Raw genomic sequence first — 12847 nt, 5'->3', positions numbered from 1 at the left:
AAATAAAAGTTTCAGTGACAAAACCATAATTATTTCAGTAAGTTTTCTATCTTAGGTCATAGAAAATGCTTTTATGAAAAATACCAACTATTCCTATGCAGCACTTTACAGACTTCAAGGCATCATTAAACAACAGAGAAATGAATTTCTTTTCAGAACAGAAGGGTCATGCATCACTTATATGGTATCTGCATCTAGTTGAATAGCAATTGAGTTACAATTCCTTTATTAGGGATCAGAAGCCTTTGGGAATTGAAATCAGTGTGTTCTCAAGGCTGGTGGTAACATTATCTCAATATATTGAGACAATGGAAAAAATCTTGTTTGTTTGTTTGTTTTCTATTGAAACATGTATAATTTTGATGGTTTTGCCCGTATTTTACCAGGCAAATTCTTTTTTTTTTTTTTTTTAAATTATTTATTTATTTATTTATTTTTGGCTGTGTTGGGTCTTTCGTTTCTGTGCGAGGGCTCTCTCCAGTTGTGGCAAGTGGGGGCCACTCTTCATTGCGGTGCGCGGGCCTCTCACTATCGCGGCCTCTCTTGTTGAGGAGCACAGGCTCCAGACGCGCAGGCTCAGTAATTGTTGCTCACTGGCCCAGTTGCTCTGCGGCATGTGGGATCTTCCCAGACCAGGGCTTAGAACTCGTGTCCCCTGCATTGGCAGGCAGACTCTCAACCACTGCGCCACCAGAGAAGCCCCAGGCAAATTCTTTTAATTTATCTGGTGGTAACACCCCATCAGGCCTCCCTGCTCCCTGTGTGGAATGATCTTCACATAAAGGATTGTGTAAATGCTCATCAACCACAAACGTGTTCTGGGACAAGGAGGCCAGCACTGGTTGTTTCGTCCATGGTCAGTGCTCCCACACGTTTGGATCCATGACAATCTAGCTGGTGAGCACTTGACTGCCTTCTTCTTCATCGCATCTTGCCTTCTCTTTTGTTAAATATTAATGGCAATGGAAAGTAAATGCCATGTTTCTCTGCTTGGAGAAGGAGACTTTGGATGACCTGGGTGTCCTAGAATGGAGAAACTTGAGCTTTACCATTGGAGACGGCCTTGACTGTCTGCTTACTTTTGCCAGATGGCCGTAGAGTCCTTTCAAGAATCTTGAGACCCATCACTTGATTTCTTTAGTATCAGAACTACAAAGATACACACCTTGGCAGCATCTTTGCATGTTGCTCCTGGTGAACAACTTAGAAGAGTAGTAATTGAAACCTCAATTTGAAAACTTGATATATACCATTTTCTTACTAGTAACAACCCACTAATTAAGCTCTTCTTTAGAAACCTAACTGGGCACAAATACATTACCATTGTGCTCAAATATATACATATTATGCCCCCAGTATTGTTTTTTTTCTTTCTTATATAGAGCAAGAGCCTAATGACTAAATATTATATCTATTTTAGAAATTTTTTGGATAAATTGTTGATCGTCCATGATTTTGTAGTGCTGGATCTCACTATATGAAAATAGTGTCTTTGAGAGACTAAAATTTGTGATCGGCTTTGAAGTTCCTGGGAGTTTAGGTCATTAGCATTTAATTATCAATACCACCTTTTAGCTGTAGTTCTCTGTGTTTATAATTGGAGGCCTAGAGAACTTTGCAAGATTTTGGTATATTTAATGGCTCTCCATGCAATGTCATTGGATGGAGGAAACAGTGTAGGTGCCATGATATGTAATATCTGTCTTTCCTCATTTCTTTTCTCCCCCATCCTTCCCACGTGTTTACGTCCTTGTTTTCTACTTAGTTCAAATTCTAAATGTATCGAGTAGGACTTATGTACACCTTATAATGCTTTTAAAACCTTGACACCTTGTTAACACTGAATAAACATTAAAAAGCATAAATCACAGGAAAAATTGTTAGTGAGTTTTCTTGTTATCGATCTGATCTACCCAGTGGCTTCCCATCATCTTTAGAATAAATTTCAAACTCCTTAGATTGGTATTAAACAACCCCAGAGAATTGCCAAAATTTTCTAATCTTCTTTCAAACGACTACCTATCAACACACAGGGATGCAGTTAAATCAGAATTATGAGAGAGGAACCTGAACTTTCTGCTTTCAAGTCTTCACTAGTTCTGTTACTTCGACCTGAAAGGCACTTAATCCAGACTCCCTGTGAAAGCAAACCATGCCATCTCTTCTGTGAGGTTTGCTCAGTTTCCCCAGTGGGCCTCCCCTTTAAGCCCACAGCACCGCACACACCATGACTACAGCAAGAACCACACGTGATCTTGTAGCCATAGCTATTGTTACTCGTCTTACTTCCTTGTGGACAAAGTAAACTCGCTGAAGACAAAGGAGTTTTCTTATAGCTCCCCCTATGCTGTGCACGTTCACGAGACTGAAAAAAAATTACACTGAATGAAATTGAACTAAGAAGTAATGTCTGGGTAGTAGAAACGGAATGGACAATACTATTTTTAAAAGAATAAAACAAAAAATATTAAAATAAGATATATCTTTCTCAGTTATATATCAGGCATATTTTCCTATGTTTAGAATCCGAAGACATGTAGTTATGACATCAGGTATCCTTGGGTGTCTGCTCTCCAATGGAAATCTGTGCACAGTTGTACCCCACTTTAATCATTAATTGAAGAATGTTAAAGGTAAAATTGTAATACGGATTGTTTCATAATATATTTTCCTTTGGCTTCTTTCTACCTCTTGTTTCCATTAAAAAAAAAAATTCATATCTCCAATCCACGTGAAGTGAACTTCACTTCCTTCTCTCTTCAATCTTTAAAAAAGTTTTTCCTCTAATTCCTATTCCTGCCGTTCAACTCTCTGCCTCCAGCCAGAATTCCTATCACTCACAACTCATCTTAGTCTTTGAGCTGCATTGCTTTTCTGTGAATTATGCTGACTTCTTGATGAAGGAGACAGAAACTGGAAATGGTGTATAAACACCATCAGTGGGCGCTTAGTGAACTTTTGATGATTTTCAGCCCCCCGCCCTGGGTCTGAGCCCAGCCCGTCATTCACTTGTTAGGGGAAAGTTTCCCTGTTGGTTATTTTGGAAGAAGTGATGACATTGTGATTTCCCCTTTCCCCAGGGATAGTAGGGAGGATAATAGGACCAGAAGGGAGTATATTACAAAATATATCAAAGTATGTCAAGAGTATATCAAAACACTTGTAAGAGCCTATGTTCTTATGCTTATATATTCCTAAAAATGGGTTTCATCCAAAAGCATTACTAAACCCTGTAAGTTCATGCAAGACTTTTAAAATAAGAAAACTATAACATTTTTAAAACATAAATTTCACTCATTTATAAACTTCAAATTTGCTGCCACCAAAAGTACACTTGCTCTGACTTCTGTGCCCAGTACTTTTCTTTCAGTGAGTGTATACTAAGTGCATGTTATGGGCAGGTCCTTTTCTAGGTGGTGCAAATGCCACCTAGAATAAAATATAGTAAGCTAAATGGACGTATCTACACTCAAAGAATTTACATTTTTTTGTGGGTGAAACAGACAGTAAGACAGTGAGTGAATAATCCAGCATTTTGCTGCATGGGCTCAGGTGGACTGGGGCCCATGCTCTCTGGAATGTCAAGTTCTGAAGCCAGGACGTGTCAACTGATAGCGGTCCTTCTATGTGGGACAAAGCTCAACTTAAGACATGGAGAAAGACACAGAAGTTTCAACTTCTGCTTCCAAGAAAACAATTCTACATACGACTGGCAATTCGTTTGGAGATTAGTCTGCAGAGCTGGGCTGAGATCACCAAGGGAGACTGGAAGCTTATTGCTTTCTCACTTTATTTCTTTGAGTGCAAAGACTATGAAGATAATCTCTTCTCAGTCAAAGAAAAATTTAATAGAGCATTCCCTGATTTCCTCTATTTAATTCATACTCTCCCAGCAGTCCCTAAAGTGCATTCACTGTGTGTTCAAGTTTTGCCTTGATGTTTGTTTGCATCAGAGAGAGAATTAAATTGTCCACAAAAAAGTGAATCCAGATCCCCGTTCCCTCAAGGCTGGCCTAAAAGTTATTGTTTTTATATCAGTTTTAATCAACTGTTTCTATAATGCTCTGTATGTCAACTCGTTCCACTGCTAATACTTTTATTTTCTAATGATTAACCTTAACACACAGAATTTTGCCTTAGCTTAGCCATTCTAAGGTATATAACGATTCTGAAGGAAAAGTTCAAATTTATGAATTTCTGGACTGTTCAGAACCTATAGGGACTGTCAAAAGCTTTTTTTTAAAAAAATTTATTTATTTTATTTATTTACATTTGGTTGCGTTGGGTCTTCGTTGCTGCGTGCGGGCTTTCTCTAGTTGCGGCGCGCGGGCTTCTTATTGCGGTGTCTTCTCTTGTTGCGAAGCACGGGCTCTAGGCACGTGGGCTTCAGTAGTTGTGGCTCACGGGCTCTAGAGCACAGGCTCAATAGTTGTGGGCTTAGTTGCTCCGCGGCATGTGGGATCTTCCCGGACCAGGGCTAGAACCTGTGTCCCCTGCACTGGCAGGCGGATTCTTAACCACTGTGTCACCAGGGAAGTCCCCAAAACCATTTTAAATAAAAATTATTATTTTCTATGCCAAGAAACCACTGGGTCATTGAAAACAGTGGGTCCATTTGCTCACAATCCCAGCATGCACCAAGTGTCCTCAGTTAAAGCCTTCCTGGGGGTTAACTTGCTAGTTGTGGTCTTGAAACATGAATAGTTTTCATGCCCTACTTTAAACATTCATCAGAGGTTTTTTTTTTTAATGTTAAAGTAATTCTGGGAAGGAATAAAAGATTAAATTTAGGATTGAATGAATTAGAACAGTCCGTCTTGCAGTGAAGGAGGAGATTCCGTGCTCTAATTTCCTCGTATAACCAAGTGGTTAGACTGTAAAATGTACCCTAAAAGATGAAGTCATTACTACTTGGTGCCATCTGCTTCCACCAGACTGTCTACTGCCACACTCTTGGCCTGTCCATTTAGAGACGACTGTCCTGGCAATGGCAGGCACTGCTATGGGCCTTCCTTACCCTTGGGTCAAAAGGAGAGCTCTGGTGTGTAGTGGAACATGTAGCGGATCTACAGTTGAACCTGAAGTTGAATTTGAACTCTACCCTAATGTCGAGAGTCCAGGCTCCTTTATGGGCAGCCCCCAGAGTCCTTATAAGAGGAAGAACCTGGAAGATGCTTGGTGCTTATGGTTTTAGATCCATACCTAACCTGCTTCACTGCTAACTGCCTTACCTGGGGAACTTATAAACCTGTAGTTTACTCCACCAATCAGATTCTTTGCAGCCTTCGACCCTAACCTCTCACTTTTGAGCTCAGTGACTAAATGAACAACCTCTTGGGCCTGAGTCTTTCCTCCCAGGCTCGGCCTTTGCAGTCAGCCCTCTCCAGGTTTGCCAGAACTCATGGCAGGACCAGGTCTACTTTCTCTGTCGGATACCCTTAATCCATGAATTCTGCTTTTGAACACTTTTTTTCTGAAGTTGAGGGTGAAGAAAGGCTGGGGCCGAAAGCAATATAACCGATATCTAGGAGAAGCATCTACTTGACATGGGGACCAGGCTTTTCTGTACCTGGATTGTTGAGCCCTGTAGGGCTGTTCTGGAGCCTGTACTAAAAATGGTTCCAGGCTACATCAGTGCAGTTAACACATGTTTACCATGTTTTAAGGAACTTGATGGGTGAAAATTTGCATGTGCAGAACAGATATGAAGAATTGAGAGTAAATATTTAGTTTGCAAAAAATTTAACCATGATATTCTTTAAAAGAAGAAGTCTGGTACATTTAAATTATAAATCAGTTATTAAGTTTTGATTTAAAAGCCCACTTTTCAAAACACAAACACGGTACGATGTGATATACATTTACATACAGCTGATTCTCCTGATTTGCAGCAGCTAAGTTCCATAAAGTCACTGCACCACTCAATGAACAAATACTAGAACACTGTTCCCAGGGGAAATACCAGGTTAGGTTCCTGTGAGCCTCTGGTCATTACACTTTTATCAACCAGTTGATACGTAACCTTGTTTATATGTGTTTCTGTTCACCTTATTTAATACATGTTGTTGATTTATTAACAATGAGCTCACAGTCAACAACACTCTGACTCAGGTCTACTGAAGCTTCTCTAACACATGTATTGATACATTTCTTCCCAAAGCACATCACAGCCCTCTTGTGCTTAGAAACACTGAATGGTACTTCAGTGTTATGCTTAGGGGCCATTTTAAACAGCAAAATCACCACCGAGAAGCACTAAATGTGGAAAATATGGCACTGAATAGACTGTGAAAAGGACACTTTTTTACAGTCTGAGAGTTGAAACAAGAAGGCAGAGTGTTGCCACCTTAGACCTGAGCTGGGAACGGGCACATCATACGGCTCAAATTTTCTCCACTCTGGGGGTATCAGAGATGTCCACGGAAGCACCATAAGGACTGATTTTGGGGTTAAAATAAACTTTAGTGAATAGGCAAATTTGTTAAATGCAGAATCCATGAATAATGAAGTTTGACTGTCATTACACTCTGAACACAATATTTTTGGAGTTTGCCAATTTATGAATTATCCAGAATTTGTGCTAAATTTTTTTCTCTCTCTCCAACTTTCTATGTTTTGCCTCTCTCCACGTCAATAGACAGCATCCTATAAAGGAAAAGGGAAATAAAGATGCTAGAGGAATTTGGGTATCGTGTGGGTTTTGCATGGCAAGCGCTAAAGCCAGATTTGCCTCTAACGTATGCAGGATGCTCAAGCTGTGGAAGCACGACTTTAAGACGGAAATATTTGCTCTAAGGAAAAAAATAACTAGAGGAACTTGAGTCTTAAAATAAGTACCGAGAAGGAGAAAACATAGTAAAAACACAAAACAATTTCCTCTTACAGACTAAGTTTTTAAAGAAACACTCAGAAAAGCAAAATGCAGACTACAATCACCCGTCAAATGAGCATTGTGCAGATAATTACTCTCTGTTGCTAAAATCAGTACACGTTCCTCTCCTTAGCTCCAAAACTTGAACGAGATCAAGGAAGAGCCAAAGACACAAGCAGGTAGTGGTTTAAAATATTTTTTTGCAAGCTTTGACATTCTGGTCTTCCTAGGGATCTTTGTAAAGGGAAATTGTGAATATGGAAGCAAAAGCTTTCATCTTAATGACTATAGGATGAGAAAAGATGAGAAGCTGCTATAAGAAAAGTGGGTACATATCACTACACGGTTTCAAGTGAAATTGGCTTTAGCAACCCTGGTAAATTTTTGTCCTTGATTTTAAAGATTATACATTTCTGATTATATGAAAATATTTTTCCAATAATAAAAATAGATGCTAACTCTTTAGAATTTGAAAAACACATAAGTACATAAAGAAGATGATTTAAAGAACCTATAAAACAGAAGGAAAACCAGTCCTAAGGATTTTTGAAAACCAATTACAATATCGTTTTAAATGTGGCCTCCACAGAACAATACTGACATTTTTTTTTTTTTAAGAGATAGATTTCTTTTTCTCTTCTTAATTATCTAAACAAATAATGGCTTATTTCTTCCTCCATTTCTTACAGGGGAGTAGGTGTTTTATCTTAATAGGTTTCATTTTAAGAGGAAAATATAAGTAACTTAGTTACTCTTCCAGGTGATAGTTTAATATAGGCTGACCAAATAATGAAATTGGCAAGTTTGGGGCACCTTTTTGTATTCAAATGCTCAGGGAAAGGACACTCAAAATCCTCTGTCTTTGCTAAAAGTTGCACCTAATTATGACTATCAGTAGGAATTTTGGAGGCTGTAACTCTAGCCTTCAAAATAAACTTGAAATGGAGTGTCAGAAACCCTCCCATTTATTTCTAATATTGGAAGAACCACGTCTTTTAAAATTAATAAGTATCATGAACAATTCGCGCTTTCCCAAATTTAATCATCACTAAACCACTTATGATAGGTTTTCTCTCCCAGACTTAATTTTTTGGAAATACTTGTATATAAATATACAATACTTGTATATAATTAATTGCATGGCTCTTAATGATGTACATCCAATTCCCAAAGTTTCAAATAGTTAAATATTAGCCTAATGTGCTCAGTCAATGCACAGAAATAGCTCTAAGCCCTCTCTTGCAAGGGAAAATATTTACCATGTACCACAGTTAGATTAGCTACAGGCACTAACAGCTGATGGAGAAGCCTAGAAATCCTTGTACAAGCCCTTGCACTTATGTGAAGGACATCCTCAAAGGATAGAAATGAAAAGGCAAAGAAAAAAAAAAAAACATCCAAACCCAGTGGTGTTACCTTGAGCATTCTGTGTAACACAGTGCTTAGAAACAGAGCTGTGCCTGAATATCACTCCTTGAGACACAGAAAGTCTCTTTGCTTTTACTAAGTAATGCAATAAAGATCACAGAGGACTTTTAATATTCTCCATTTATCAGATTATTCATTTCATATACACAGTTTATAACACTGGATTAAATTTTCAACAATAAAAAAGCTTTTGAGGATGGATTATGAAGGAACCAGGGTCACAGCAGATCAACTGTATAATGAATCTGACTTCAGAAAAATCAAAACAGTGAAATACTAAAGAGATGCACTTCACATAATTTTGCCCTTTTTTATTTTTAATTGGGGTAAATGTGCATAACAAAAATGCCCTTTATTATTTTAAAAGCAATTAGGCATATAATGTACAATTGATAACTACACACTGAACCAACTTGGCTTTTCTCCATTTGAGTAAAGTCATTATGGATTTTTTAAAAAATTTTACCTGTAGGAAAGGTTGGTATTACTTCCTTTCCTTAAATAAGAAATTCCTGACAGTCATGCCATGTCCATCACATTCCAATCCTCAGTTTTGTCTAAGAACTCGAGGAACATGTAACTTTCCAATTCCCTTCAGGGAGTCCCACAGACGGATTCTTCTTAGAATCAGTAGTTACATTTCACACTTCAGGTGTGCTGTGTGTCTGAGGGGCTCCCTGTTAGCTAGCATGAGGAAAAGAGTGGCAGATTTCAGTGCAACCTAAGGAAACACTTCAGGCAGAAGTGCTCTGAGGATAAAATGGAATTGGCTACTTTGTGAAATGGGGGCTTCCTGTGCTCACTCGATGTTGATGTCACTGTGTATCAGAGTCTCCTGGGAGCTTTCCCACCACACAGATGCCCTGGCCCCATCCTTAGAATTCACTTTCAGTTGTCCTTGGGTGGGACCAGTCATCAGCACCTTTTAAAAAAACCTCCCCAGGATTTCAATGTGCAGTGAGGTTTGAGAACCCCTGGGTTAATCAGAGGCCAGAGATTCCCAGGTTGGCCAAGGTGGCCTCCTGAATGTGTTCCCACCCCACTGTCCTACCTAATGAGCACCCCTGCCTCTGTCAAGGGAGGATGGAATTGAAAAGCATGGCACTGCCTCGGCTGACTAAATCGGGGATTGAGAAGGTCAGAGGGAGGCACATGGTGGCAGAACATACGTACTGGAAACCAAGGAAATTTATCCCAAATACCTGAAACCAGGGAGGTCTCTCTAAAACAATGAGTAAAAAAAAAACAGTCCCCATCTAAAACAATGAGTAAAAAAAAAAAAAAACAGTCCCCATACTGTTTTGATCTAATGAGGAACAGTCCAGGGATAAACGGAAATTTTTTCCCTACTGTGTACTTGCCTTGCTCTTTGCCCACTTCTTGGCGTACCTGGTAACCACCCTCTTAGGCTTTCAATGTCTTCCTCAATTCAAACGCAGTCTCAGGAAGAGCCTGCATCTCACCACGGAAATGAATGTAAGTTCACCTGGTAACCTCATTCAAAAGCATTGCATTTTGAGGCTGAAGACTCCATGAAATGAAAAGTTTTGACTGCTCTGAAAAGAATTTTAAAAACAATTGAGGGACTGTAGAATAGGAGATCTCTTCCCGCAACTGTGACATCTCTCCATAGAAGTGGGCCACTAGAGAGGAAGATGAATGACAGGAGAGAACTAAACAGGGGATTAGTCCACGAAAGAGAAAGCTAGGAATGACACAGTGGACCTTAAGAGTTTAGGAAAACAATATAAAAAATAGTGACTAGATTTCTTTCGTTTCCATAAAAGATAAAATAAGAAAAGAGTAAGCTTAAATCCTAGTGTGATAAATTTCAAGCAAATAGCTTATGAGAAACGCCTTTCTGATTACATACGGACGGATAGAGGTTACAGAACTTCCTTGAATGGATGTATTTTAAAATATGTTATCTTCACATATGCTTCACAAGAGCATTATGTGTATCTCTCTTTCCTCTCATCCATAAGAAAAGAGAGGTGGGGCTACATAATTATAAAGCTAGAGCATGAAAGAAGACAGCTATTAAGGAGTCAGATGAGAATCACTAGATAAAAAGGGTTTGGAAGAAGTAAAGCATTATAGAATTTTGGGATATCCTTTTTCTCCCAAAGTGAAGATATCCTATCCTTTAGGGTCTTTGATCCTCAATATATTTCAGAGGTTGATATCTTATTTTCATGGCCTAAATATTTGAGTAGGGTATTGGAAAGTTTCTATTCTGTTCAATGAATAAAAGGACAGAATTCTTTGAGTCTCATGCAATTTATTTAAAAGTCCCAGGAAGATGTAAAAGTCGACTGGACCATTCATGTTACTGCCTCAGGTTTTCAATATTCCAAATGTCCAGTTTAAGAACACACCTAAGAATATAAAAATGGGGGAAAAAAAGAACATACCTAAATCTCAGGGCATTCTTAACTTCTTACACAAAGTTTTAGAGGGTATTTGATAATGACATATATTTAGTGGTCAACTTGGAAGATAATGTTGGCTTTTCTAGTAATGGAATAGTTTGCACTGTGTTGTGAACATATGTGTGTATATGTACATTTCCTAACCAGTGCATTTCGAAGTATGTGGTTATACTTCCCTATGAAATTTTTATTTATTTTAAAATTGCTTCAGAAGCACAGGATATAGATTTGAACATGTGTGTTAGATGTAGCTAATTAGTGCTATGCATGCAAAGGCACTACTTTTTTGTGATTTTTACTGTAAAAAACAATATTTGCATATTGTCAGCCTCAATACTGAGCATCCAATTTCCCAATTTGGTAATATTTTGTGGGTGCATCCGGACTCAGTAAGTACAGGCAACATGTCAACCCCACATTCTGACATCGAAACGGTGCGTGCCTGGAATGGCAAGCATGAAGCCAGTGTTCAAGGGCACACGATGCAGTTTCCCTGTTCTCAGTATGAAAGTGGATCTGGCTGCAGCTCAGGACTACCTAAACTACACAAAATCTTAAGGGATCCTGCGCTCTCCCTTTATGTGGCTCAGTATCAAATAGCCTATTAGTTCCTAAGTAACAACGTATGAGTGAATCACAATGCAGTATTTGAAATTTGGAAACTATGAGCAGTTCTCCAACTGGTATGGCACCTCACCTGAATGTTTAGGAATCAGAAAGCTTTAGGTTTCCTGAAGCTCACCTTCTAATGCAGTGGAATTGTAAGAGCTGATGTTTGTAACCTCCCACCTCTGGTACAGAAGGAAAGCCAATGATATAGAATGCACACATTATAATATTGCTGTTAATTCTGGGCTTTTTGTGAAAAGCTGGATGCACTTCTTTCTCTACACAGCTGTGCTCCCACCATCCCTATAGAATGTGGTCTCCCACAATAAAATATTGCAAATCTAAACTTGACCAATCTTTCTCCAGTCTCAACACCCTTTACCTTTGTTTTTGGCTAACTTGCTCTTCTTCACTGGCAGTAAGTGAAATATACTTCACCTCCCCAGGACGGAGTAGCAGGATTATAACATTTTCCTCTCTCTCTTCCCTAATCTTTTAAGCCATAGGTAGGTTCAATAGCTGTTTCCAAACACAGTCTCACTGACCATCATCTAGAAAAACTCAATCCACCATGACCTTTAAATTGAGAACACACTTTAATTAAACAGCAAGCGGGAATAATTATTGAAAATCAATCTCTGGAATTTTCTAATTGTAGAACAATTTTCCATGTCAGGGTCTGTGTTTATATAGACTATTTCACATTTTTATTTTTCATTTTTATTAGTTCCCCCCCTCAGATTCTACAGTTATAGATTCATTCCCCACTAACAACTACCCTTATAGAATGTCCCAAGTATTCCTGTTCATCTCTTAGGCTATAATTCCATGCCCAGCACTTTAGCAAGGCACATGATTCATTACAAAACATATTAACATAGGTCAAAATCCAACCAAAGCTTCTAGTGTGAGACTAATTAAATCAAATTAAATTAATCACAATTGAATTAATTAAGTGAATCAATTAAAATAAGAATGTCCTTGTATATAAGACAGATAACAAGCAAGGACCTACTGTATAGCATGGGGAAGTATACACAATATTTTGTAATAACCTATAAGGGAAAAGGATCTGAAAAACAATATACATCTGAATCACTGTGCTATATACCTGAAACTAACACAACATTGTAAATAGACAATACTTCAATTTAAAAAAAAATTAAAAAAGAGAATGTCCTAAGTTTCAAATGTACGTTTAAAGATCTACATATTTAAAATTTCAGAGCAACATGCAAAAAATCACACCAAATGCAAGTATGTGTACAGAGAAGGGTCTAATAGTACAGTGGGTCTTATATACCAACAAATTTGAAATTTTTCAAGGGATTAAATAACAAACACGTAAAAATACTATACAAGTCAAACAAAGATCATTATTGATCTATTGAAACAAGTGTTTATTGAGGATGACTGGCAACTAAAGTTGTCTAAGAGAGCATAGTTGGTAGAATGCATCCCAGTTTAGGGATATGGTATATTTTTTATATTGAGCATTTACTGTATG

General features: G+C 38.2%; 1 protein-coding gene across 16 annotated transcripts in view; it reads right to left on the bottom strand.

Moving 5' to 3' along the window:
* The window catches only part of PRKN (parkin RBR E3 ubiquitin protein ligase), a 1304064-nt gene that overhangs the window by 342035 nt on the left and 949182 nt on the right, over positions 1 to 12847 (bottom strand). The window contains exon 9 of one of the 16 annotated variants that reach the window (XM_082404592.1): positions 413 to 10677. The exons of the other annotated variants lie outside the window; for them this stretch is intronic. Coding sequence (XP_082260718.1) covers positions 10637 to 10677 — 41 coding nt within the window. The 3' untranslated portion in view covers positions 413 to 10636. Of the gene's footprint in view, positions 1 to 412; positions 10678 to 12847 lie in introns of those variants that run through there. 16 annotated transcript variants of the gene reach the window in all.

The sequence above is a fragment of the Balaenoptera borealis genome (genome assembly GCF_965194805.1).
Source record: "Balaenoptera borealis genome assembly, chromosome: 9".
Classification (NCBI taxonomy): Eukaryota; Metazoa; Chordata; class Mammalia; order Artiodactyla; family Balaenopteridae; genus Balaenoptera; species Balaenoptera borealis.
Note: the sequence above shows the minus strand (reverse complement) of the source record. Positions and strands in the feature narration are given on the sequence as shown.